Here is a 27,646-nt window from a genome sequence, read left to right as displayed (position 1 = left end):
ATGTTACTAGTTAAAATTATTATAATTTATAGCAAACTTTTTACATACTTGTCAAAACCATGTATATAAGGTTAGTTTTACTAATATTATAGCAATATTAACGATAAAAATAAGAATTCCAACTATAATTATTTTACTATGCAATTATAGTCGTAAATACCAAGCATATTTCTCTCAGTGTGCGTGTGCAACACCGTATATTGGGTATTTATAACGCAATGTCGTTTTTTACTTCCTATTTCTAGCTGCGACAATTTATATTCAAATCTGGTAAGGTCTCGAGTTATAATTCAAAATTGTAAAAATTGAGAAAATAAAAATCACACATGCATCAATGTTGTCTAACTAGGTGTGATTGCTGAAAAAACAAATAGTTAAATCGATTATTATTTATAGAATTTACCGTAACTTGAGTAAAAAATGCATTGTCGTACACGGACACATGCATAATTAACAGCGACACCATTTTACGCTAATCGATAGGAATTTCCGTTTAATAGCTTATGTCGTCAGAAAATAAGTAAGATTTCACTGCTACAATGTTTACCGCTTTGTATTATGAGTAAAAGTGATGATTAGCAACGCATGGATGAGCACGATAAATAATAATTATAAGACATTAATCAGAAAGTTTTTTTATAATCATTGTTCGATATTTGCTCACGCGTTTTATATTGTGTACCGTAGTTTACGAGTAGTTTAAGAGACATATTTAATCTCTTATCACATAATTTTGTAAAGACCGAAATTACCTTGTACCTATTCTATTTTTTGTTTCCCTTACTTACTCGATGTATATTGATTGTTGACGATATCAAACAGCAAAACAACAACTAAGATAACGATTAAGATTATAATGCTGGAAAACAAACAGGTCTGCATCTGTCGATAGGAGAAGACGCCCGAAAAGATTACGCGCTTTGAAATAGACCGAATATGACAATCAGTAAGTATAGAAAATTTTAAGTAATTGAGCATATTTTAACAAATAATTTCTTTTATTTAAATTTGAAGAAGATACAAGTTTATGAGATTAATTGGTCACTGGTTCACAATTTACAATTTTTGTCTAAAATTTTAATTATAAAAAAAAGACGATTCTTATAGATTCTGACGCACGCGCTGATTCGAATCTGAATTTCATTTCATCAGAATTTCGCTATCACGTCAGGACTTAAAAAACTTATAAATAAATCGAAATATTTAAAATAATCTAAAAAATAACAATATCTTTTTTATATACATAACTAATAAATTTTATTATTATAAAAAGAGAGATGTAATGATTTATAAAAGTAATGCAAATAAAAACGCTTGCAATATGAATCCGTTTATAATTTGCTATATGACAAAAAAATAATATAAAGTTAAAGTTAAAAGCTTTCCAAAAGTTTATCGAACGTGATCACGTTGATTGTGGTAATGTCCACTTTCCGGCGATTGGACCGAAATTTATTGATTTAGTTGATCCCTTCTTCAGCATCTCTCGTCTTGAAGGAGAGAACGAGAGACCGCGAGTACAAGTGTAGCGTGGAGGTGGCTCCGGGCCCCTCCTTCTAATAAAAGCCGCTCACTAAGCGCCGCTATACAGACAGTAACAGAAAACCCCGAAGAGAGCGGGAGTCACCGAGAGCTCTTTCAGGGCCTACACGAGATATTTTTAAAATTTCAATCAAGTTCAATAAATTTCACTATAACAATCGTGTGACGGATATCTGTGCGTGGTGAGTTGACAAAAATTTTTCGCGTTTTCATATCAACCCCATCCGGATTGTCGTGCATTTGTCCTCTCAGTGTCTCGTGAAAAGTTGCTGAATGCATCGACCACGTGGCGAGGTGATTGACAAGTGGGAAATTTTTTTCATATTTCGTGAGTTTTTCGAGAATGAAAATGTAGACACAAAAAATTCTAAAAACATTTAGCAGCGTTAAAAAAGTCACACTCGGATAAGAAAAACGTCTCATAAAAATGACATTTAAAAAATTTATAAAATTGGTTTGGTTTTTAAATGTCATTTGCAAAAGTTAATAAAAACTGCTTGGAAGATATTCAATATTTACAGAAAGAGCTGTTCAAATCGTGATTTTCCGGAGAAATCACTTTCCATCTGGACGCGCAATTTCATCAGTAACTAGTCATCTAATGGAAATTCAAAGTTGCAGATACTCGCACAGTTTCTAGAAATTTAATAGTGCATATAAGCTGTGGAAGTTTTATTTATTTGCACATAAAAAATTATCAAGCAATAAGTTTAAAAACTTACTTAAGAGATAATACAAATTTAAATGAACAAAGTTTATCTTTTTACGTGAAAGATTTGCAGAACAAAAATATAAAATGAATTTTCAAATTTATCGGAAAACATTAATTTCTTTGTAGTGAAACTTGAGATCTACACGCAATTATTGTATAAACTTATTTCGTTAAAAAGTAGATGTTTTTTATACAAAACTCTTTGTCTAAGAGTTTTTTTAATTATATAAGTTTTCAAAACTAATTTTTTAATTAAACATAATCTAACATTGTATGTGTCTTAACTAAATCTTTTACATATAAATTAAAATAACAATTACAAGTGAATTCGTTACATGTGTATACATATATATATATACATGTATAAGTTCTCGCTCAACACTTTGAGAACGGCTCGTAAGGCCTTATATTCACTCATTGGTTTAAATTAAAATAAGTTAGAAAAAATAAATAAACTTTAACACACACACACACACACACACACACACACACACACAAAATAATCAAATAATAAACAATATTAAACAAATAATAAACTTTAACAAAATATCCACACATATGTAACTATATAAATATATTTTCACTTAACAATCGTGTTGTAAATTTTTTTATATAGCAAAGGTACTGGAAATGGTACGGAAATGCCATTAGTAATTACAATAATTGGCATGCGACCTCGAAAATGACATATTGCAACATTGTCCTCAAGTCGAAGTGATGTGTGCTGAATCTCTATATCTTAATGTGTTTTAATAACATTATATATTACTGATGCCTTTCTCATTATACCAAATGCACGCATCGTTTCTTGCGCGTGACATATTAGTAAACTGCAATTATTGCGCGTCAATAACATTTTTAAAAAACAAAACAGAAACTTCGCGATTTGACATTTATCTCACGTTCACTTACACGCAACAATTTTTCGGGACACAGCGCACAATGTCTAAAAATAATTGAATATATTAGTTACTTATCTTCTTACGATTTTATACATTCATAACCGGTTTTCGTTAGTCATTCTCTGTATTTACATGGCAGACCGAGCGGTGATTTGATTTGTGTACAGAGTGGTTCTTACATTCTCACAGGAACTGCGTATATCAATTAATACAATTTTATTGCGGATGTGACGCACGCGGGGGAACAAAATCAAACGCGTGTCGTGTTATATTATCGAATTAATTGCGGAGCGCGCGCGCGCCCATTATCACGTTCTTTCCTCCCGCGTCTGAAAGACGCCAACAGCATTCTCCACTTTCATTCCGTCGAAAGTGATAGTCGCGAGCGGATCCATGCTCGAGAAAGGAGAGTCATTCCGCCTTTCCTCTCGCTTCTCTCAACCTGCGTCTTTCCGTCCTCTCAGTCTTTTCACGCTCGTCGCGGGCAATTTCCGCCGCGCGCATTGCGCCGATTTATGAGTTTTAATCAAAGTCCACGTGTGAGAGGACGGTATCGACAACAATACTTGAGAGAATCGCGAGAGAGGACGCGTGCAAGGACTACAGTCTTCCTTTCTCCTCCCCCCCCCTCCCCCGTGAAACGTCTCATATACTCATTAAATGCGCGCACATCGATTACGCATTTGTTTCCACGTTACTTCCTTCGCGCGCACGATTTTCTCAAGTGTACTGAGAAGACGTTTACAAACGAACAATATGTAAAATACAAGAAATCTCGCTTTCGAGATTACGCCGCGATGCATTAATTGCGACGTGTTGAAGCACCATTGTGTCGAACACTAACAAAAAAAAGTCATGAGAAGTGTTGACCAATGCTGCGATATCTTCCTACTGTTATAAGTTATAGAATATAAGACGTAGAGCAAATTTGTTAACACACGATCGGCTTTGCAGAGTTTATCCATCTGGCCAAGATGAGATATATCATCCTGACACTGACGGCTGCGCTCTGTCTCGCATTGGTGAGCTCATATCCGCTTCCGGAAGATGGACTCCGATCGGAGGTAAGCACACGTGAGAGGCACATCTTCGTGCCTTTCTCTTTTAACATCGCCAGCACTCGCCGAGATTAATACGACGAATTAAGCTTGTTTGGCTCCCTCTTACCTCGGTATATCGCTTAACCATCTAACACGACTGGCACGCAACTAACTAAGGAATTCGAGATTTGAATTTTAAAGCGCGGCACGCGCGGAATTCTAGCCGTCCGCGTGGTGGTCAACAAATTTTAGTTTTTTTCGAGTGAAATATTATGCAACAGCCGATTATACTTTCGCATTGAATCGCAGAGTGCGTATATATTGATATTTTTTGCTTAATCTTATCTTTCGCTTACTGTTTATTCCTTTCATTAGTCGCAGGAGAAAGTTTCGATTTGCATCGTAAAAATGCGTCACATAAGATTTCTCGATGACACGACACGTGAAAATTATGCGTAATTATCATCGCAACAGAATATATGAACGATAAAACGTCTTGATTATCACTCAATATAAATAGCAAAACAAGATGAACGAGAGTCTCCCTCGCGAAAGTTACTGCTACGTTCCGTTTCGCGAGCGATTACGATTTCCGATCGCTCTACCGAATCGATTCGTTCGATGTTCTTCAAGGAATGTTTCGCTTTCGACAAATTTCTTACTTTCGAGCAACAATGTCGCTTCGACAAAAATCGGCGCTACCGAATACTAGCGACAAATAAAATTGGAAGTTTACGACGGCGCGCGTAAGAGGCGATTGGTGGTTTATTGAACCGCAAACAAGCGCCTGTTTATTTAACTTTAACATTCTGTTACTCGGAAATGTGTCGACGATGTCGGAGCTCGTTTCCTTATTCTTCGTGTTCTATCGTGTGTGAAAAAAAAAAAAAAATACATTATGCGCCTTCGGAGCGGATAAATTCTGATCATAGACAACAAATACATTTCGATACTCAAACACGAGTGAGAAATGAAATAATATTTTTTTTTTTGCGCTTTAAAACTTTCTTATCTTTAATATTTTACAACAAAAGCAGATGTTTTTTTTTTTTTTAATTCTTCGCAAATTATACCGGTACTGAATTTCCGTCATTGCGTGACCCGAGAAATCCACATTCGTTCCTTATATTTTTTCACAGTTGATACTAGTTTGAATTTGTAGCGTTTACCGGAATCTCTACTTATAATTATCGTGGTTTTACATAACGCCCGATTATATATTTTGAGGCCATCCGATATTATAACGCACGTGCGCGCAAGTGTAGCGGAAGAAATGACCATCGGCCGAGACAGTTACGTGACGACGACGATGACGACGACGACGACGACGACGAGAGTTATTCGTACGGAAAGTATTTCGCGCGTAATACCGGGATGCGAGCGTCAGGAGTCAATGTTTCGGTTACGCCGTCAGGTAGTACAACGGCGTAACCCTCAAAGTATATGGTCCGACGAAACGCAGGGTCTCGTCCGACCGGCTCTCGTCTTCGACGCCGACACTTTCACTGGCCGCGAACACCGTCGGAGTCACCGGATACTTTCTTCGCTCGATTGGTGCCCGATGGAAAGCTGGCAAGCGCGTACGCGCGTACGTAGTAACATCACGATGCCCCGAGAGAAAAAGAGAGAGACTCGAAACTCACACCGTGTGTGTACAAACAAATTACACACATCTGACTGCTTCGTCTATTTTTTACGCAATCGTAAAATGTATGATATCGCGAACGTAATCAAAGAGCTTTGTGTGCATCTCACACACGAGAAAGAATAGTCAAAGATGCGGTCGGGAATTAAAAGATCTCAAGAAAGATCTATTTCTCTCGTAAGGATAAGATTTTTATGATAGCGATATTTTATTCTTCGCGCGATGACCGCAATTTTTGAGTGAAACCTCTTGTCCGTGGTCGAGAAGATTATTGTTGCGATCACACACGAATGCGAACGAGGTTTGAGGGAAAGTAAACCGCACTCCACATGGAGTTGGGCAACACATTTGAGTCCGACGTTCGCTCATTGGCCAATAATTCTATCAGTACGAAATTTTATATGATAATGATGTAGATTACATGTTAAGACAACCGAATCACCTTGTACCAACAAGTCTCCCGATTAAATAACACGCCTCGATCTTACGTAATTCTTAAAATATCCCAAAATTGTTAAATCGATTGTGCATTTTTCACATCTAATTATACTGTATTTAATCAAGGCTCACCAAACACGTTCTTGAACGGGAGAAATTAAAACCATAAATTTTTATTTGTGTTCTTTAACGTCAATGTCACGATGACGTTATCGAATGTCGAATCGCGATGTCGTCACACTCAGTAATATATGTCATTTATAATTTTGTCTGTATTTTTGTAACTCGCGATAAAAATCTCAAACCACGCTCTATGCTTTCTAGATTCGATGAAAAAATTGATGTTACGTTTTCAAGGGAGTATAACCGTGAGGTAATCCGAAAGAATTCGCTCAAACAAACACCTAGATACAACCTAGATAACGATCTCCAGCTTAATTATCTAACAACAAATTTTGTTGCACAACACAATCACCTTAACATTCTCAAGGCGCACTAAAACTCCATGGTCTTTACCGTTTTCATTTCCATCGCAAATCAGAAAATTAGTACTAGTGTACGATGTTTTCCTTATTTGCCGCTATTTTGCGCTACACGCTTCTCGAGATATTTTTAACGCCACTGCTCGTTTACGAGACACACGGCTCTGATCTCTAAGTAAATAAAAAAAAAAAAAAAAGAGGGATTATATCACTCCGTATATTTCATCGTAAACCGATCAGATCGTAGTCGACCGCGCTTATAAGCGAAATATATACTGCGGCGTAAATATTATCGCGAGAGTTTTTTTGCGCAACTGCGTAAGCAATAGCTCTCTAAAACTAGATAGACTATTTTCCTTAGTACAACAAAAAAAAAACAAACTATACAGCTGTTAGAATTAACGATTCAATATAAGTTGTTTTCGACGATTTAAAAATGTGTGCTAACATACACGTGAACGAAATCCTGAAAATCCTGGGCGCGTTTTGCGAGTTATCGTCGGTTAAAAGAGCATCCGTTCGTTGCATCCGATTGAAGAAGAAGTTGCTGTCGTACGGCAGGGCCCAATGGGAAACTTTCTTTCAGGCCCTTGATCGGCTGGTGATGGCCGAAGCCGACAGCGAGGCGGCCCTGAGGAGCAAACGGACGATCGGCATTCTGCGACAGTTCTTCCCGGAAATCTCCCAGGTGAGCAGTCGAGATATAATAATTGTTGAAAAAAAAAAAAAAAAACAAGAAAACCAAAAAACGCCCGCAGAAGGCCGGGAAAGATCAATAAGATGCGATTTACGAACGCGAGGCAACACATAGATTATCATAAATTATCACAGATTAATCGCTCGACAAACAACTTTATGTATCAAGGAGCATTATGACGATCCTTGAGCATCTCCCTGAACTTTTGACGCTCGTCGTCGAGGATTTCGCCTCGTCGATACTGTGAAGTTAAGCGGCCCCGCAGCGGCTTAACTTGGCATTCTTACCGAGAAAGTAACATTCGGAGTCAGCCGACGTGCGTTCTGGTGCCGGCCACCCTTCGCCTCGCAGGCACTACGCTCGCACGTGTGCGCGCGCGCACGCGCGATCTCGATCGATTTATCTCTCACAATCTTATCTTATTTCTGCACATGATAAAAAGCGAAAACGGTCGGTTATGTGTTCGGGCTCGCAAAAAGTATCATCGTCGCGCGCTCGTCGATTTCTTACACCGTTATTATTCGACGCTTCCTGAGTTATACTTTTTTTTTCCCCCATTTTCTTCTTGTTCGACTTCATGGTCTCATTTGGAAGAGTTATCGCAGATAACTAGTTTTCTTGGCGGGGAAGTTTCGTTATGGTCTGGGCAAAAATTGCACGGCGCGCTCTCGTCAACAAGTAAAAACCAAAGGAGGTCCGCGCTCGTAAAAAAAAAGCGAACGTTTTCTCGCGAAAGTTTTCTGTCTTACGCACGAAATCACTTCTTGTCCGCGTTGCTCATTCAATTGTCCGAGGGGCAATAACTTCCTAATTTGACTAATAACGTGCGCTGTGCGCGATTTTTCGTCTCGTTAGTCAACGGTTTTCCCGGCCTGGGGACGCAGACTGACTTTTCTTGCATGCGGTCGCATGTCACAACAACGACGATTGATTCAAGTAACGAACTCCCCGTGGAAATAACGGTGAGTTAGTTATCCCACATTGTGCCGCGATTTGCGCGAACCGGATGATCGTTCGTCGGAGGAATGTCGAAATTTCCCGGAGCTTTTCCCACGTAGCATCTTCTTCTCGTTGATTGGACACACAGACGACGTGACACACGAAATGATACAACGGGTTTTCTCGATCGTCAGAATAATTGCACGTCATACGGCAATTTTCGTACTTATTTTCAATAGTCACAAATCTTCTTGAAATACGCGGACGGAATATATTGCATAAGAAAGATGAAAGTGAATTTCCCCCGTGATTTGTGAATTTCTGAAAAAAGAGACTCGGTAATAATCAAAAGAGACTCGGTAATAATCAAAAGAGTATTATACGTAATAAATCAGTCACTTTTCAATTAATACGCCGAACACCGATCATTTGTACGAACATTTGCCACTAGTCGCACGGATATTTTCTCGAAAAAGTCGTCGCATAAATCAGATGACGCAATTCAGGTGACATTATTCATAGACAAATATAGAATCAACGATCACTACCACGAATCGATTTCATACCCATTGATCACAACCGCGAGGCAATGCGATGTCTCAGTGAAGCCCGTGAGCAAAAAGAAGATCGAGCTATCGGCCATTACACGCTTAAGAGGCTCTTCAGCTAAGGCCTGTTGTTTTCTAGAGAATTGAAGATAAGGTCAACAGAATTGTCGCGGAAGTCATTCGCGTCCTTGGTCCGGTTGTTCTCCGTAATCTTTTCGGTGACAACAACAATTCACCGGGCGTCACCGTGTCCGACAGCGGCACAAGCGTGGAAGGCAGATCGCCTTTCGATGACGACGACAACGACGAGGACGAGAATGATAACGACACGAAACCGACCGTTTCAAACGGTTCCAGAGTCTCGGTCGCTTTACCCACGTTCCCACCTGACGAGGAGGAAAATAACGAGAGTTCATCTACTAGCTCATCCTCCGCAACAACGATCGAGAGCGGAAACAACACGACGACAGCTGCGTCGGATATCACTACCACGCCGTTATCGTCAGAAAACGAAGTCACCAGTTCGCTGTGACCGTTCGGTCAACAGCTCGGTAAAACTTTCGAGGTCATGACCTTGAGGAACTCGCCTCAGCAGAGATTTACACCGCGCATTCAGGACTGCGACGGGAGTGTTGTCTACTGTGTTTGTGTGCTTGCTACTCACTAGAGGGGTGCTCGAGAAAAAGCGAGGCAAATCGCAAAATCGATCGGCAAGTCGATCGACCGCGCCCGAACCCTCGAAGGGTCGTAACGATTGATTCTTAAATTACCGCGCAACCAGGACTGCAGCGGCTGCGCGCATCTCTTTCCGTGTGACAATGTTTGTTAATTTTTTCTCGTCATCTCGTGTCACTTATTCAACAATTAATCGATTAACGATGTTGCTCTTGGAGCAACGAGACTCATGTAGACACGATCTTGCTTCGCTAAGCAATACACTGGACAATTTTAATCACTCTACTGGCTTTGGGTTCTCCGTGTTCAAACAATTCGAATTTCAACATTGTGATCTTTATCCGCAATCTCACGTTACTTACAGACGCATTAAAAAAATACTTCTTTTTTCTAGTTTCTCTCTATTTCTTCGTGCATCTTTTTTTTCTTCCAAGACTATCTTGTCTCGATAGCGAGCGGAACTCTCGGATCTCGCAGTTCATCTCGAAACGCAATAAACGGCCATGTCATCAAACACAGTCCGAACTATCTCGAGTCTTTCGCTTTCCTTCATCTCTATTTTCATATAGAATACAAAACAGTTCCATGTCAACAACTTTCACAGGATGTAGCAAACCAGTCGATATATATGATATAATTATCTCGAAAAACAGAATACTTGTTAATTACACGTTTATTGACGGAATTTGCGCACTATCTGTGTGTGCGCACAACCTACCACAAATAAATACACTACATGTAATTTTCACTAATATTTTGTTTCTTCTGAAATGAATCACTAGCAATTACTTGACGTCATCGTATTTATTTTACATTAACACAAATAACATTTGCGTAAAAAGAAACATCTATGTGTGATTAACATTTTCCGCTGCTTGTGATCGTGCATGTGTGTTAAAATTCTCAGAAATGTAGTTTCATCTGACGTGTGTGATATATATGTATAAAAAAAAACATAAAGATGTTTTGTTCTCACAAAATTATTAATTAATTACAAAATTTATATATTTCCATAAATATAAATAACAAATCGAAACAGGTTTCAAAAGGTATAAACATTAACCATGATCGTCTTCTTCTGGTGCATAAAAACTCTCGATTAAGGAGGAACTTCGCGCAACGCAAATTATAAGTTATGAATAATTCAGAAAAAAAAAAGACATTACGAGAAACGACCTAAACATACTTAGCTCAGATTCTGAAGTCACACACGTCGAGCCTTGATCGATCGCGATTTTTTGTGCACCTCTCTTCTCGGGACGTTCAAGGAATTCGCAACGATTCACATTAATCGATAACCTGGATTATTATAACACAGCTTGTGCTGAATAACACGCGTAAATAAAAAGAAAAAAAACACTCGACAACGAGTTCGCGAAGGACATCGCGCTTTTGATCGATCGATCCTGGTCGTACAGAGACAAAATGTCTTTTTTGCAGGACGTGAATCCGGAGTCGGAGAATCGAGTGAACGAGATCGGCGCGGAATCGCAGAACAACGAAGTGCGAGTGCAATTTGCGGACGAGGTGTCGAACGACAATGCGCCGCAGGAGCTGACGCCATTGGACGAGGTTGAAGCGGACGAGGATGAGAACAGAAACAAGAGATTCCTTTTCGGTTTTGGCGGCGGTAGCGGAACCAGCGGGTCGGGCAACTTCCTCTTCGACCTTATCAGGGTGAGTCGCGTGTCGAGACACTTCTCTTTTTGATAGCGCTGCGTGAAAAATGGAGAAGAGACTCTTGAGACTCTCTCGTTTCGCGATTTAAATCGCGTGTTTGTTTCAAAGATAAAGAGTATAAAAATAAAAATGAAATGAAACTTCGCGTGTATAGATGCATCGATATAGCGCGCCGCGAAAGATCGAGAACGCTTGATATTCGAGTGACGGGGTAAGAGCAAGGGCGCCTACTTGAACAGACGCCAGTGAAAGTGAGCAACCGAATTGCATTTAGTCGCGCTATAGCTAGTTACTATTCCAAGGTTCCTGACCTAGGCACGACCGGACCTCGTGCCTCTGACGTTATCGTAGAATTCGCGATCTGATGTCCTTGATTTGCAGTCTGCGCGAGCTCGTCGCGTGCTCGCGGTAATAAATTATTATTGCGGAATGAAAAATTCGCAACGAGCCAAGCAATAAAGCAGATAACAAACGCCTGCATACCACACAAAAAAAATTCGCAATCTAATCAAAATTTACAATAATCCTATATACCTGTCTGAATTGAAAGAGTATTATTTCTTTTTTTTTTTTTTTTAGTATAAACATTTTTAAACGTCTCTCCGAAAAAAAATTTACTGCGACATACAAAACAATGATTTTTATTTTACTGCGCATACATTATGTTTTTTTTGAAAATAAATTGGTGACACATTTTAACACTAACAGCACAATATTCAGGTTTTTGTTCGTAAATCGACGGAACGGGTTTTTTTTTCGCGCTGACGCGACAGATGCAATCACGCGAAAATCGACTTGCCGTTTCCACCGGGCGCACAGCCGCCGTTATCCGCTTTCCTAACAAAAAAAAAGACACGATTACTTCGAGCGGCTCGAAGCGATTCCAGACCGGTCGGTCGCAGCGGCGCGACCCTTCACCGGATTGAGAAAACGAGAAACTCGACTACGTGACCGATACTCCGTTCTTATCGCGGGTATTCACTTGCCGGTTAATAAGCGGTTCTGGAAATTGTGCCACCAGAAGCGCGCGCCGCAGTCTTACATCACGACACGTAACATATAAATGATACTCGGGATAATTCCTTATGAGGAAGATGTGAGAAGTGAGATTAATTGTTACGGCAAGAGATTTTAATTAAAGTTGGTATTTATATCGCAGTATAAAAAAAAAAAAAAAGAGAAACAGAGAAACTTGTAATTACATGACAACAAACACGTTAATCAACCGTGACATCAGCGACATGTGACACGCGACTATTTTTCGAGAAGACAATAGATATTTAAATTTACAATAAACTGCATCAGTCAACATAAAAAAAAAAAATGACTATTCTTTAACTCAAGTGTTTACACAAGCAAAGTTCACAGAAGATAAAATCTGCAATCTCACTGATGACAATTATCGATGCTCGTTTATCGATATTGAACCGAGTTTTTTTGTCACACGATCTCTATTCATACATAGACACACGCGCGATTTATTAATTTTTCTCCATTATTCACAACAGCAAATAATCGATCAATGAGCAAAGACGTCAGCGACTACGATACTCCCGTCTCGATACTTTTTCGAAGGGTCCCACTTCGTTGCGATCTCGCAGATCTCTTTAACGAACCACTTTCCAGCCACATTGCAGAAGTTTTTCAGAAGCGCGGATGCAGGACACGCCGCGAAGATGCGGCGGGAACGATAACGATTGCTGTGATCGCGCGAAACACGTTGCAGATGGGAAAATGAGAGCGAAATGAGACCGCGCGAGATTCTTCCAGCGAGCGCAGGGAAGAGCCAAAGTAAACGAAACGTTCTCGTCTCTGTTTTCGTTTAGCAAGCGGCCGACGGGGCGGCAAGAGCGGCGGGCACGGTGTACCGCGTTGTGGCCGGTACGCAGAGCCTCGGGCTCGGGCTAAGCGCATCGCGCGACGTAGGCCCGGTGCCTCAGCAGGCCGCTCCTGCTGCCGCCAACCCTGCTGGCGGTACTGGCACCCCGACGTCCGGCGCATCCTCGACCGCCGCCCCAGGAGCCGGCATTCTACCATCGGTACGCCAAATCCTCTTCCGACATCGCCGACAAAGACACGGCGCTTCTACTTCCCGAACCCGATAAACATCGCGCGTTCGCGCGACACTTTCTTTCAGAGTTCGTCGATTGTTCGGGGATTGTAAGTATTTATATTGTTCTCCCCGAACAATGTGCCCTGAAAGTTGTGATCCAAGAAAATGATCATCTACATGCTGCGGCGCGACATTGTGCGTTCGCTTTTAAGTCGCGCGCAACGTGTGCGCCTGCCCACGTGTGACGAGCATCTTCTTGGATCTGTTAACGCGAACGAACGACGGTTGATGCTGCACGTAGTATAGTGTCAACCGTGAGTTTTTCGGGTTTGCCTCAGTAACTCTTTCTTTTTTTTCTCTTCCTATTTTTCTGTATCATTTCTAATACGCACTGTATACGCCTGTCAATGTCCACTTTCAATATCTCTTTCAACTCTCGTTGAATAAATTCTGTTCTGAGCATGCGTTACTTACTCTCATTTTCACAGCTGCATGAAAAGTGTTGATTTAGATATTTTGATGATTTTTCTCACATATATACGTTTCCTTTCAAAATAATGTTCCGTTTTACCACTGACTAACATTTCCACTGTTTTGCGCATTTTTCCCGCAATCGCGCGCCGCCACAAAATCAGTAGAACTTGCGCATTCACAACGCAAACGTAATCATACTCGCATTAAATTCGTTCTATTATTCTCTAGTGAAAATACCTCGTTTCACACAATTTCCTTTCGCAATTACAAAATCTCTCACTCACGTATATTGAATATCTCAGGCACTTCCCATCCGCATGCCGCACTTTGCACGCACATCTCACTCTTGGTTGCTCAAGTCACAAGACGTTCTTTTAAATCTTCCACTTACTTTCTACCAGTGACTTAATATCCCTTTCGACGATTTATATACTTGAACAGTTTTATCAACACACGCTCTTTTCCTGTTCTGACATCTTTCTTGTTTTTTCCTCACACCGTTTTCTCCGTCCTTTTGCCGATCTATCTAGCTGCGCATGAATCGCATATCAAGATCTCTAATCTATTGTGTATGTCTCTCATACATGTCTGAAAATAATACAACAGCGAATTCTAATCTGCCGTTTTCCTTTTTATAAGAAACTGTCTTTCTTATCCACTATGTGAGACTTCTTTTGCATTTCCGCACGTTTTATATATTTACATATACATATATATACACATATATATATGTATATATATTTATGTCTAATATCGCAATGAGGTCTTGGCATGTAATTTGTACAAATTGCGCATCCTTAACCCTTAATTGTATGTTGTCTCTACAAATTCTAAACCGTATATCGGAATATAATTATAGTTTATTAAAACAAAATAATAATAAACAAATTAATTTATATTTACATATTGTATTTAACTATAAATTTAACTTCTTAAAAAATATACACAAGCACACAAGAGTTTATAACTTATAAAATATTGTTTTTTATTTTTTAATATATTTTATATATTTTAAAAAGTTATATTTATATTTACAACAATATGTTATAAAATTTAATACTCGTATTATTTTTAGATTTTTATTGTCTCTGATAATTATTTTTTTTTCCAAGATATATTTACCAGATAATTTTGTCCGTTCACATCTCGTTTCCAAATTCCTTCTTGTTCCACCCGGCCAACGGTCCCGACGCAACGCTGACAACCACTGACTAAAAAGACTTATTTTATATGGCGTACTGACCGGCTAATGGACAGGCCGATTTTTTATTTCGAAATCTGATTCGGCCGCCATTTGATCAGTGCCGATTTTCTCGTTGTTGTGATCTTCGTACTCGTCCACTGCACCGTATATTTAGCGGCCGTAGTTGTATCTTGTTTCATTATATTTTGGACGCACCGGAGTAAACGCACGCAGATTAATCGGCAGATGAATCGGTTGCGTACAAAAAAAAATTCAAAAATAATATTTGTAAATTAAAAACAAAAAAGTTTAATCTCGAATAACTTGCATATTACATATAAAATCTTCAGAACCGATATGTCTGCCACAGATCTCGTAGTTAATGCAAATTTGTAATTGGTCCACGACGCGTGAACTCGATGCGCTTGCAGTAGCTGGAAAATTCGCGCGCGAACGTTATTTTTACTTTCACAACGTTGCGTTGCGAATCGTCAGATACGAAGCGTATCATCGAGTCCGTCATGGTTTTATAGTTCATTCCTTTTGTCATTATTGGGCACTTGGCGATTTCACCTTTTTATGATGCATACACGCAGGGTGTTCATATAGAAATCTCTAACTATCGCGGGTGTTTTACGCCTCGCGTGAGAGAATTTCCCTCGGGAGAAACCACGAATAAGTCTCCAAAGTCCGCTTCGCGGGCGGGAATAAGAAAACGGGGGTAATATGAACACCCTGCAGGCAGGCTCTCGAGTATATATTACGAGCCGCAGGAGCGCACGTAAGGATCGTAGCAGCAAGATCGATGGATCGTGTGCAATCGTAGCCGCAAGTAGGAATAAGGATGTGAGAGAGCACCGTAGTGTCGGGAGCGCTGGAGTTGGACGTGGAGCTGCAATCACATACACTGCAAATTATTATATCCCAAACAAAAGATAGATTGAATTAATTTCCCACATGTACTTGTACCGTCTGCTTTCGCCGCGCGCGCGTTCCGGAGTGCATTTCCGGAAAACGCGAAGATTCCAAAAACGGCGGGGCCGCCGTTCGCTTGCACGTCGATCTAACGCCGTTCGGTACCGTTTTCTAGCTCGTGACCGGAAGCTCCGGTGGTGCGGCGGGAAGCAACTCTTCGGGCACCGCGACTCCCGGAAGGTCGGATGGCACGCAGGAAGCTGTTCCCGGCCCGGTCACAAGGTTCTTCGTCATCGCCAACCGAGGAATCTCGAATCTCATCCAGGATCTCATACTCGTGAGTACAGACATCATTTTTTTATTGCGAGTTTCAATCTCTTGAGTTTGTTTCTTTTTTTGTTTGTTTGTTTTTTTTTTTAAGCAAATTTGTGCGAAGTCTAATTAACCTAATATTAGTTTTATTTTTTTAAGTTATTATTGATTAACAATTGTGCTACTTATGTAGCTCTTTTTTTTCTACGTGTCACATTCTGCAAAGAAAAATGTATATAGTTTCTAACGAATTTAATATGTAATTAATGATGATTGATTATCGATAATCACACCGCTGTTCGTAACGCAACAATATGGACACACACGAGTACTCAATAACTGGTTTTGAAAGACATTCGGAATAGAGTTTAATGTAAGGCCTCTCTTGATCTTTATGCCAGCGTGTCGTGATTATATATTTCGAGATATTAAATCGATAAGTTTCGTTCGAGATCCGCGCCGTTTAACGAAATTGAAACAACTGCGTCAAAAGTTGAAGCGCGATTAATTAACAGACACAGAGAGTGACTTTGAGAGGCGCTGTTTAAATTGTAATTACTATTACAAATATTGCGTGCAACGAACACCTGGATAGCTAAGTGATTTGTTTGAAAACTGAAAGAAATCGTCGTGCACGTGATCACGCAGATATGATGCGCATGAGTGAGCTTTCTAGCGTGTATTTAATTATTCATGTATTTACGATCTGTGTGGAGAAACGTCCGTTGTCGCGAGTGAGAAAAGATTTTTTTAAATTATAACACAAACTCGCGATCTCGCGCTACAAACCCAATAAGAAGCCGCGAAGTGTATAACGCAAGTTCATGAAAATTTAATAATATTTCCACGTGGCGCAATTTCGATTACGATTCTGCGGTGAGTAATCTAATCTGTAGTCACAGACGGCTGCGTTCGTCGATACGCGATAATTGCGGCACTGTTCGTCACAATTCGTTTTTTTAACGGATTTGCGAAGAGAAATTCGCGTCGTGATTTCTTGTTTAAAGTTGCGATATATATTAATTAAAATGGATGTAACGAGAAAGCGTCAAACAATTTTCGGTACACTTTAAAATGCAAATTTAACAGACAAAACAATAAAACAAAAACCATACGTTACCTCGAAGCAAGTAGGTCGAATGTGACTGGTAAATTAAATAAATGCAAGTGCCTTCGAGTCTCAACCGTTTCGAAAGACGTTTGTTTTGTTTTATAAGAAAAACACAAAGAAATAAAACATACAGCGACGGAAAAACGTGCAATAAAATTTCTCAAAATCTGTGGAATTAAAAAAAAAAAAACATCCGCGTTAAAATATTCATCAGCGCTCGAAACAGGCAATGGCATAATATCGCGTTACGAAGGTCGAGTTGCGGCGTAAGGCCGCGTTACATCGATTCGCAATCGTTGTTAATTAATACTTCAGAACGGTAATCGAGAGAAATTAAGCAGTGTTATGACCGGCCGACGCGCGAAGGATTTGCGTGTTCGGCAGCGCCGAAAGTCGGGCAAGCGTAGCGCCGCGACGCATCGCGTCGTTTCAGATATAAACCGGACGGATTACGCAAGCGCCACGTTGTCGGGATCGATGGAAAGCAAAAATGTGTTTCACGACTTTCTCTATGAAATAGCGCGTCTACTTGCCAGCTGCAACTTATGCAAGAACAGCTTCTGGCGAGACTGCCAGGGGCGACAACTGGCCGCGACGCGGCTATCGTCGAAATCGCGTTCGTTTGGGGTTTGCGGCTCACTTATAAAATAAAGATCTCAAAGAAATAAGCGGGAAGACGCAGAGAGAAAGAGAGAATCAAGCTATAAAAATAAATTCACGAGCTTTCACCTTTTTGTGATATTAATCGAATTGTAAATAAAAAAAAGTCAAAATAAAAACAGACACGAAAAAAATGAATATATGTATATCGGAATGTTTTCGAAATCACAAAAATATGTTTATAGCTTGTATAATTTACATATATTTCGTAAGTTGCAAATAAATATTCATCAACATGTTGCAAATTATATTTATTGTAACACGACAAACAAGGAAGAAGGTGAAAAAGAATTTATTCGCGATTTTCATACATCGTCAAACGTACTTTCACTTGGTGACTTAATCAATTTTAAGTTCGTAGAGCATGAAATCAGTAAGCTATACTTGACTGAATACATATTGTGCAGAACGCTATTTCATCTCGCGTATTATTCTTTAACCTTTGGACGGCGCGCTCGGAATGAATAATCTGCTCGATCTTAACGATCTTATCGAAGCTCGTGTGTAAGATTCGCGCGTGTTTCGCGATCACTACAATTCGATAAGTGGCTCCTGAACTTTTGATCTAAATCACACAGTCGTCGGCAAATAAATAGCCTCTGCTGTAATTTAATAATTGAAGCAGAATCGTTCTAATGACAGTCAAAGTGGATCAAGCCGTTATTAAAATACAACAGTCGGAACCCCAAAGCAACTTGCATCATGTGTATGTGTGCGATCACGCAAGAGGAGATTGTTTTTTTCTCATTTCTCCGTCGTGCAATCGGCTACGATTTTTTTTTTTTTTCAACCAATGACTTTTATGCTCGTAACACTCGGAATTGCCGCGCACGCCGCGGAAAATGATCCACCTTAGATCATCTGGTCGACGTAACCGCGACATTTTTTTTTCTCTTACTCGTTGCGTCCGCGCGATGAGGATTTTGTAATCAGTTTCAAAGCTAGATAACCGCAGTTATTGTTAGAGTATATTCTTCTGCATCAATAGATAGAAGCGTGGTGATGATAAATTAGATTTACCATACCAATAAAAAGACAAATTGTCGATGTGAGTGATAACTGCGCGCGTGCCGGGATTAGATTTTTTACATTTTGATTATCAAAACCAATTATTTGTGTAATTTAAAAGAGAAGAAGTATCGCTTAAAGTCTACATACTTATACATATATATCATTTCTCTTTAATTTAAACGTCAATTAACTCTGACGTTGTTTGTTCAAGACGAAAGTGAAACTATTTACCGAGTCTGCAATTAATTCGCGGAAAACCGTAATGGTCGCAAGCAACGATAAGACGCTATATTATTAACGTTTTTAACGAAACAGACGCTTGTTATTCAGATGAATTAATTCAAAGAAAGAGATTTAATCAGTTTTAGAATTTTCATAAAATCCTCGCTATATGGTGGTTTAGAGCTCGAGGTAATTAGTACACGCTTAGTAATTTACGCTTATGCAAAACTAACTAATGTAATTAAGAACAATTCGCATTAAAGAAGTTTTAAACTCTTGCAGAGCATAAAACCGCGTAAATGAATTTCTTGTTTTAACTTTCAACCTTAGAATTAAGACTGAATATGTTGTGCGAAATATCAAAAACTGATTTGAAAGAAAACACTTCAGATTTTCAGGTTTTTTCAAGTTTCAAATTTTGTTTCAAGAGATTAATACTAGTTTAAAATCTAAAATAAATAATTAAAATAAATAATAAGTTTATAAGTGTATTAATACTAGTTTAAAAATCGAAACTTCTATTTTTAGTCGGTATTTATAAAAATCGTTTTACGCGATACCGTCGTTTATAGTAAAAGTGCAAAGAAACGTGGTAAGTGTAGTAAACGCGTAAGTGTAGTATCTCACTTTGAATCTCTCTATAGCGTGCACACACGAGTTGTGTGAAGCTAAAATCATCGCCCTGGATCGTAATAACTGTATTATGTTCGCGAGAAACCGCGTGCAGCGTAATGTAAATTAGCTGATTTGAAAGCGATCGATCAACTGTGCAACAGGCAGGAAACCGATTGTTGAAAAGCGCGAAGAGAAAGAAAACGGAGCGGAGATTCTAGAACGAATTTTTATCGGCTCTGCCAATTTTTACTTTTTTTTTTTTTTTTTTTTCGTCTCGCAACGACCGTAAAATATAGTTTTATTATGCGCAATTCGCGGCGCGTTGACTCGCGCGAACGTGTACAAGAAGCATCCGTTTATAGTTCGAAAGTGTTCACGCTTCGTGGCGTCGCGCGGAATTCCTTGATCCGACGTGTTTAACTCATCCGCGCACCGTAATTTCGCGCGATTAAAAGAAGACACGCGAGCAGCGGAAAAAGCGCTTTTATACGTACGTTGTAGCACGGAACATGTAAACGTAGCGCCTGTCTAGAACGGTTCTCTTACGATTTGTCTCAAGCACGTTGTTGATTTCCCGTTGTTGATTTATTATATATAATTAAGAGTTCGAATTAGTGAGAATTTATATTTGAAATATTCGAGAGAAAGAAAAGACACGTTGAAATTGAAAATTAAGAAATGTTCAATAATTGACGAAGCAAAAGTTGTAAAAATATGTACTTTGTTTTGCAGCGCCTGGCGGCCACGAGTGAACGTCTTGTCAACTTCAAAGCGCGATTGATCACTTCCATCATCTAGGACCTCACTCGACGACCGAGATGAGGAAGCATATTAGAAGGAGACTCATCGGCCTTGGTACCGCAGGACACCATCGCCGAACCGCCTCTGCCAGAAGGAGCACGGGTACGACGTTGGCAACGGGATCGATCTTTCTTCTGACGTTGCCCCCTTGTCCCCGAGATCCTGAACTCAATTCCTTCGTCGATGGCCGTCGAGCTCTTCGTGAAAACAGCATCTAGATATTCGTCACCGAACGCGTTCTCTCAAACGATCGATGTTAACTCAATCCGTCCGACTCTATTCACTCCGTTCTCTTCACTTAACTTTTTTTCGTTTCTTTTTTTTTTTTGTTTTTTTGTTTTTTTTCTATCTTTCTTTCTCTTTTTTTCTCGCACTTTCACTCTTTTACTGTCCTATTTCTAATGTTAATTTTCTTTAAATTTCTGTTACTTATTTTTCTCCTTAATCGACTAAGATATAACGACATAGAGGGATTTTTGTACGCAGTAGGCGATCGTCGTTTTAAGACGATCGAATTAAATTTTTTGTTATTGCGTCGCTCGCGCCGCCATGGTACGATGGAAGCACATTGAGAGAAAGAGAAAGAGACGGTGAAACTGCAAAATTATTTTGAATTTGTGATACCGACACGCTCCTCCTCCGTTTGACAGTTCGAACGAAATGATTTATGCACCGACGACTATGCGGATCGAGTTTCTCTCGTCGCGTTCTCGCGTCGTCGAGAAACTCCTCCGTCCTTTGACATTAAAAAAAACCCGATTGCGAAATTCGCGATTAAAGTGAGAATAGAAAATCTATTTTTTATGTAAAAAAAAAAAAAAAACCATAAAAAGAAGATGTGTGCCGCTGAAGAAGAATTTATAGAATCACAAGTGTGCTTCTCTCGACTAATCGCGTGAACATTTAGATCAATCACCGTTGTGAGCAAACAAGAATAAACGAGACACTACAAACTTGTACATAGCCCCAAAATGCAATAGTGCCAGGCATTTATTGTTTTATGTAGCACTGCTTCTTTATATCCAATATATTTTTTTTTTTTTTTTTTTCATTTCTTTCCATCTTCCGTAAAAATAGCGGTGATGATTAAACTTCTAAACAATTTAGGGTATAATTAAATTCGCAGAATATTGTTAATGTTAGTTAAAAATAGACTTCGTTCTTCTCAAATGTGTGCTTCAGTTGGCATTGATTCCGTCACCGCGGAGAGTTATTAACGAGTTTTTTTTCTCGCTTCTTGGATTTTCTCGCGAGTGAGAAGATTCAACAAGCGACATAATTTGAACAAACACAAAGTCGTCAGCATGAAACACAATGTTTCTCTTCTCTAGACACCGAGCATACTATTTCTCTATGTAAAACGTCCCTGTTGTTTTGTAGTGAAAATAAATATTATTGTAATAAAAAGGAATTTTTATTTTTATATCATATTCTTGTATTTTCCACATCTTCCTTATCGTTATTGTGTCTGTTTTATAGTCGCAGTAAGAAATATAAATGCGAATGTGTGTTGTTATTCTTATTAAACTCTTATTAATTAATATTGTACGTTAGAATCGTTTTACAGTACAAAAATATAATTAGAAAAATATTACAAGAAAAATCAAATCAATTTCCAGACACTTGAGACAAGTTCTGTTCGAGTCGATGAATTTGGATAAACTGCATATATATTCACAAATCATCACAATTTCTCAATAATATAGTAAAATACGTATTCTCGAATTCTCTTCTAATTTTTAAACACGCGCGTTATTGCAATTCCATGAGATAAAGTACACTTATAATTAATTATTTATCTTACACGTATACATAGGCCTAGAACTATTGTAATTCCATTGTTGTTTTTCCTCCAAATCTCCCACAACACGAATCTTATTTTTTCATAAGATAATCATTATATCGCAAAGAACCTTATCACAAGTACAGGTTTGTATTCTATGCGCTTCACAGATTCTCGTTGATCCTTCCGTTATTTATTGCTCAATTGACGTGTGCAGTAAAGCATAGCTGTCAAAATATCATCGTTGATCTGGGACTCCGCTTTTCACGTTTCTTCAGTCGGTAGCTCGTGTTCTAAAACGCAGGAGTCCCAGCGACGTAGCTATGACGGCGAAACCAGATTCGGCATCTCTTCGTCCGTGATGCCCACGTAAACCGGATCGCCCAGGCGGACTGTTCCATTTGAACCTCGCAGTGCAAGATGAATACCCAGAATCGGGCTGTAGCTGCTTTTGGAACGGAGTTCCAAATCGTCAAACTGCCTATAACTGCGGGAAAAAAATTTTTTTATTTCAGTAGCAACACAGACACTAATAAAATTCTAGTTTTGTTGCCTTTTTTTATTTTATTGTATGTGTATTATTGCTATATATGTTTTATTTATACCTTCTCAAGGTCTTTAAAGGCTCCGTATTGGGATGTTTTATTCCAGTTTCCGGGTTTATCGTAGTGAACATGCACCTCGTACACGGCATAACATTTCTCATGATCACGTCGCCAATCTTCACCCAGTCCCACTTATCTTCTTCGTAAGGCGTAGCGCCCTTGACCACAAAGTTCGGACGAAATTGCAGCGGCGTGACTTCTTCCTCGAGTCGACTATTCAGTTCTGTTACCGAAGCTTCGTTGATGAGATTGTAGCTTGTCGCGTCCGGATAAGCTCCCTTACAGAATCGTAATTTCAACAGATTATCAAATAAGATATCGATATTGACATTAAAAATTTATTTAAATATTTCAAAAATATCATTTACTTTGTTTATTTTACTATTAATATAACTGATACATACAGTGTCATTCGATTCTAGTCGAAAGACTTTGTTCTTCTCTCTTATTTCTCTTGTCGGATGATCTACTGGATAATAGACTAATCGAAGACCGGTATCTTCTTGAAGAAGAAAGCGTGACAGCCATCGAGCTGGTTCTTCGCCGCAATCGCATGCCGGCACCGCTTGACCCCACACAGCAGTTTGAAAACTTTTTCCACGTAGTTGAGCAAGATCTATCGACACTGACATCATACCCGGAGCGTTGAATGTCAATATGGAACCAGAAATGCTGGGTATCACCTTCAACAGCAAAAAAATTACAGTAGTAGAGCTAATATACTACTATATATGTTTTAATAAATTTTATTTTAAAGTAATAAAATAAAACGTTGAGAGAAGGAGAATTATATTTTAAGAATTACATATTAATTATTTGTCTCAGGATTATACATATGAATCTTGATTCTTACCTGAACCATCTTAGGCATTTGTCTGGCTGTGACGAAATTTCCGTCAAGATCAATAATCATTAATGTGCGATCCCTGAGCCAGCCGGATCTCAAGCCTAACTTCGTGCAATCCATGGAATTCATGCGGATCGTGCCGAGTGATTTAACAGGAAACACAAATATATCGCTCAATTCACCGACTTTTCGCCATTTCGACGGTGGCTTAGGCTTTTGTTTCCTGGCCCACCACCACCAGAAAAAGAAAACCGCCGAGCCGGCGCCCACAACCAGAGCCGTGGCATATGCAAATCGTGTTCTGTCTAAAACAAAAAGACATAAACAAAAAATTAACACTGGTAATTTAAGGAATCATATTAAGAATTATATAAAGAAATCGATGTGAAAAGAACATCTAATATTTCTACGAGCGTCTTTCCTTATTGTTTCTAATAGGTTCTAAATTGCCTGAACTAGTTGATAGTCACATTGTGATAGTCGACCGTGACAAACGTCGACTATCAACGGGGATTTTTCCCCGTGTAGATCGCGATTTATCTTTCAGGTCACACGTAATGAACGTGATGAAACAGTTAAGTTGTACAGTGTTATTTATTTCTTTTTTGTGACACACAAATATAGTTCAATTAGTAGCCGCCAAGTAGCAACCGGTTTATAAGTTCCGGAAACTTTTTATAAAACAGTCAGTAAACGACGAAAGAGAAAAAAGAGAGAGAGAGGAGGTCATCTGGTCATTAACCGCGATGCAATGTATAACAGCTTTGAATTATTGCTAAGCTATAGTTGTCGTAAAGTTATTGGAAATAGATAGAGGCAATTTCAATTGCGAAATATTAAAATATATTTCTTAAACAACCGTAAAACATGTGCGATGTTACGTGACGGAAAATGGTTCAATTTTTATGAAGTTTAATTATGCGAGCTGCACGTTCGAGAAAAACGTGTCGTGCGTCAAGCGCAAAAAAATAGATTTATGTATATTTTTTGCGTTCGGTTTTGTTGGTGCATAATGACATGCACACGATATCACTGGATCGGCAACGCAACGCACTTAGACGCAACGATGCGTGGCGAGTACGCAGCGCAAAGTTCATAGGAAGATTTTGTTACTTCAAATATGTTTCCAATGTTTCTACTCTGTAACACCAGCTTCTGCTATGGAAAAAAAAATTGTTTTCAGTTGTGTGATGTAAATAACGGATAAGTTTCTCTTTGAAGAAACTCGTTAATTTTAGGTGTTAAGTAGCTTGTGCTAATTAGCGCCTAAAATTAACAATCCGCATTCACAAGTTACATAGACTTACCATTTCTCTTGCCGCGCTATGCTTTAGATAATATTGCCTAGAGTAATTTTGTGGAGTAATAGAATAATTTTTATGCGAGACATGAGATATACCGTAAATTTCACTCAAACTTTAGAATGTAACTTGCAAATGCTGATAAATCGTGGGTTTTTTTATACACTCGAGCGGAGTATTAAATCGATAAAACGACACAACGATTTTGCGGTGTAAATAGCGACGACTGGCGATTAAAACGTGCTGAGTAATGTTGACGCACTTTAAAGACAGACAGAAATGTTGCACGAGTTCTCTGTCGGCAAAGAGATGCATCTTTCAATCGTATCTTTAAAGCGTGTTTCCTGTTAATCGCTTAAAAAATTGAGAAAGATGTCATCATAACGGAACTATATGATGCGAAACGGACGACAACATCAGATGCGACCAATAAACGAGTAATTTGTTTAAATTGGAGCGCGCGGCAATTTGTCGCAATTTTTTCAAGTGAGTGCAAGCTCGAAATTGGGTCTGAATAAAAACAGCTCGTCATATTCAAATTGAGTTGTCATTAAGATCCTCGCGAGCTGACGTACGGCGCTTTCGCAATAAGCGAAATACTCTTCTATACACTAAGGTTTTTGATTGCGTAAATAATTGTCTAGCTGTAAATCGAACGGCAAACGTGCAACTTATTTTCGAATCCTCGGAGTAATAATAGTTTTGAAAGGGGGAATAGTTTCTGAAAGGGGAAAAATCTCTGTCTCTTTCTCTCGAACTATTATGGGGGACTACGCACTCTTCGCAGAATCAATACCGCCAGAAACAGACATTATTCGAACGTGAGGGGAACGCAGCTGTTCTTTTAATGCTCTTGAAAAGAGAAATGTGTCTTACTTTTTTTTTTTTTATAACGAATTTTTAAGAGATCAAAATGTACAAAAATTATTTTATCCGAAAGAAATTATGTATTATATTAAAAAATTGTGAATTTTATAAATATAATATCAAAAATACAGATATTGTGATCATTTTTGTTTATGCTAATTTTTTGTTCTAACAATCTAAAATGTATTTGATATTAATCGCTAAGAGAAAGATAATACAAAAGATGTATTATCTCATTTTTTGGTAATTTGTAACAGAAAATGGAGCATTTGTCAAATTATTCATTTATTTTGTTTTTTTAACAATATATTTAATGACGAAACAAAGATTGTGTGTGTAAAAAGTATAAAATTGAGAAAAAAATAATTGTTTATAAGAAATGTGCCGTGCGAAATATTGAAGATTCCGTGCAATCATTTCCCGAGTTAGAATGCTTTTCCACTCTTACGCCTTGCGTCTGTGGAATGTTAGGTTTACGCTCATATAATTTATTCACCACGGTATTTACGCATTAGCGAGGAAACATACACAGATAAATATCTATTTTTATTATAATGAAGAGATAACAGACACATATTCCAATTTATGAATATTTTATACATTCAAAAAGTAAACTGAACAAACGCGTGCATTACGTTAATCAATTTTAAGTCAAATGTAAAAGTTATGCAAAATTATGTTAAAAATTCGAAAAGTCGTTTAATTCTTTTACTCTCTGTTCTCTCTTTATTATAAACTTTAATTTGTTAACAAATCTTGAGTTATTTTAAGATCTTAAATTATTTTTTACATTATTATGTAACATGATAAGCTACTATAGATTTTAATTAAAACAATGTATCACATTGGGACTATGTTTAAGATGCGTTCTAGATAATGTCATATCATCTTATCATAAAAAGATACGTACAAAAAATTTTTATCGTATTATATAATTTCTGTTGTTTTTTTTATTATTCTTTTATTTTCTTTTTTTCAAATTTGTTGCAAGTTTAGTAACATTGCAGTGTTCGTATTTTTTCAAATATTTTCTATTAAATTTTTGCTTTCTTTTTTTCTTCAAATATGTATCTTATAGTTTGTGTCACTATCTATATTTTTTACATAAATTGTGTCGCCGTTTATCAGTCGCGCGCGCGTTGATATACGCCACATTTCTCTTTTGCGATTCTGTTAATTTCCAAGACGAAGAAATCAATAAACCAAGACGAATGTCCATAATGTTCTTACGTTATGTCGAAATCATTTGGACAAATATAAGTTATTGCTAATAATTATCACTGAATAATGCTGACATATATAGTTACCCATTCAGTCGAGGTTGAAGATGACGTAACAGACACCGACAGACGTGTGTGTTCGTGTGAGTGATCTCAGATGAAATCTGACCAAAGATTCTCTCAGAATCTTCGGACGACCGGCCAGAAAACTTCACCTTCTCGCAGTCTTCGTGGTACTGGTATCAACTTTTACGTGCACAGCAGAAGTCCTCCTCTTGTGACGAAGACACCGTTATCTTTTCGCGTTACGTTCTGCTGTCTCTTTTCATCATTGTAGCCAGACGAAGTCGCTGCCTCGCCGACATG

General features: G+C 38.5%; 2 protein-coding genes across 2 annotated transcripts; one reads left to right on the top strand and one right to left on the bottom strand.

Annotated features, from left to right (window-relative positions):
- Nucleotides 1–1,733: 1,733 nt before the first annotated feature.
- On the top strand, nucleotides 1,734–22,080 carry LOC109863727. The gene is made up of 6 exons (XM_020444206.1): nucleotides 1,734–1,836; nucleotides 4,111–4,220; nucleotides 7,348–7,449; nucleotides 11,061–11,297; nucleotides 16,101–16,262; nucleotides 20,589–22,080. The coding sequence occupies exons 2-6, from the start codon at nucleotides 4,131–4,133 to the stop codon at nucleotides 20,652–20,654; spliced, it is 657 nt and encodes a 218-aa protein (XP_020299795.1). The 5' UTR covers nucleotides 1,734–1,836; nucleotides 4,111–4,130; the 3' UTR covers nucleotides 20,655–22,080.
- Nucleotides 22,081–22,652: 572 nt separating this feature from the next.
- On the bottom strand, nucleotides 22,653–27,641 carry LOC109863702 (mitochondrial amidoxime-reducing component 1). Its single transcript, XM_020444152.1, has 5 exons — nucleotides 27,368–27,641; nucleotides 23,899–24,197; nucleotides 23,450–23,728; nucleotides 23,046–23,323; nucleotides 22,653–22,927 (listed from the first exon to the last, which is right to left on the bottom strand). The coding sequence occupies exons 1-5, from the start codon at nucleotides 27,369–27,371 to the stop codon at nucleotides 22,762–22,764; spliced, it is 1,026 nt and encodes a 341-aa protein (XP_020299741.1). The 5' UTR covers nucleotides 27,372–27,641; the 3' UTR covers nucleotides 22,653–22,761.
- Nucleotides 27,642–27,646: the final 5 nt, after the last annotated feature.

The sequence above is a fragment of the Pseudomyrmex gracilis genome, unplaced genomic scaffold, assembly GCF_002006095.1.
Source record: "Pseudomyrmex gracilis isolate BER0280 unplaced genomic scaffold, ASM200609v1 scaffold_0, whole genome shotgun sequence".
NCBI classification, from domain to species: domain Eukaryota; kingdom Metazoa; phylum Arthropoda; class Insecta; order Hymenoptera; family Formicidae; genus Pseudomyrmex; species Pseudomyrmex gracilis.
The sequence above is the reverse complement of the archived record's forward strand: the minus strand, read 5'-3'. Positions and strand labels throughout refer to the sequence as shown.

Coding starts and splice junctions, on each gene's coding strand:
- LOC109863727 (XM_020444206.1), top strand. CDS start 4,131: ATGAGATATATCATCCTGACACTGACGGCTGCGCTCTGTCTCGCATTG. Junction 7,450..11,060: donor TCTTCCCGGAAATCTCCCAG/GTGAGCAGTCGA, acceptor TCTTTTTTGCAG/GACGTGAATCCGGAGTCGGA. Junction 11,298..16,100: donor TCCTCTTCGACCTTATCAGG/GTGAGTCGCGTG, acceptor ACCGTTTTCTAG/CTCGTGACCGGAAGCTCCGG.
- LOC109863702 (XM_020444152.1), bottom strand. Junction 23,729..23,898: donor AAATGCCTAAGATGGTTCAG/GTAAGAATCAAG, acceptor TTGCTGTTGAAG/GTGATACCCAGCATTTCTGG. Junction 22,928..23,045: donor CCTTTAAAGACCTTGAGAAG/GTATAAATAAAA, acceptor TTTTTCCCGCAG/TTATAGGCAGTTTGACGATT.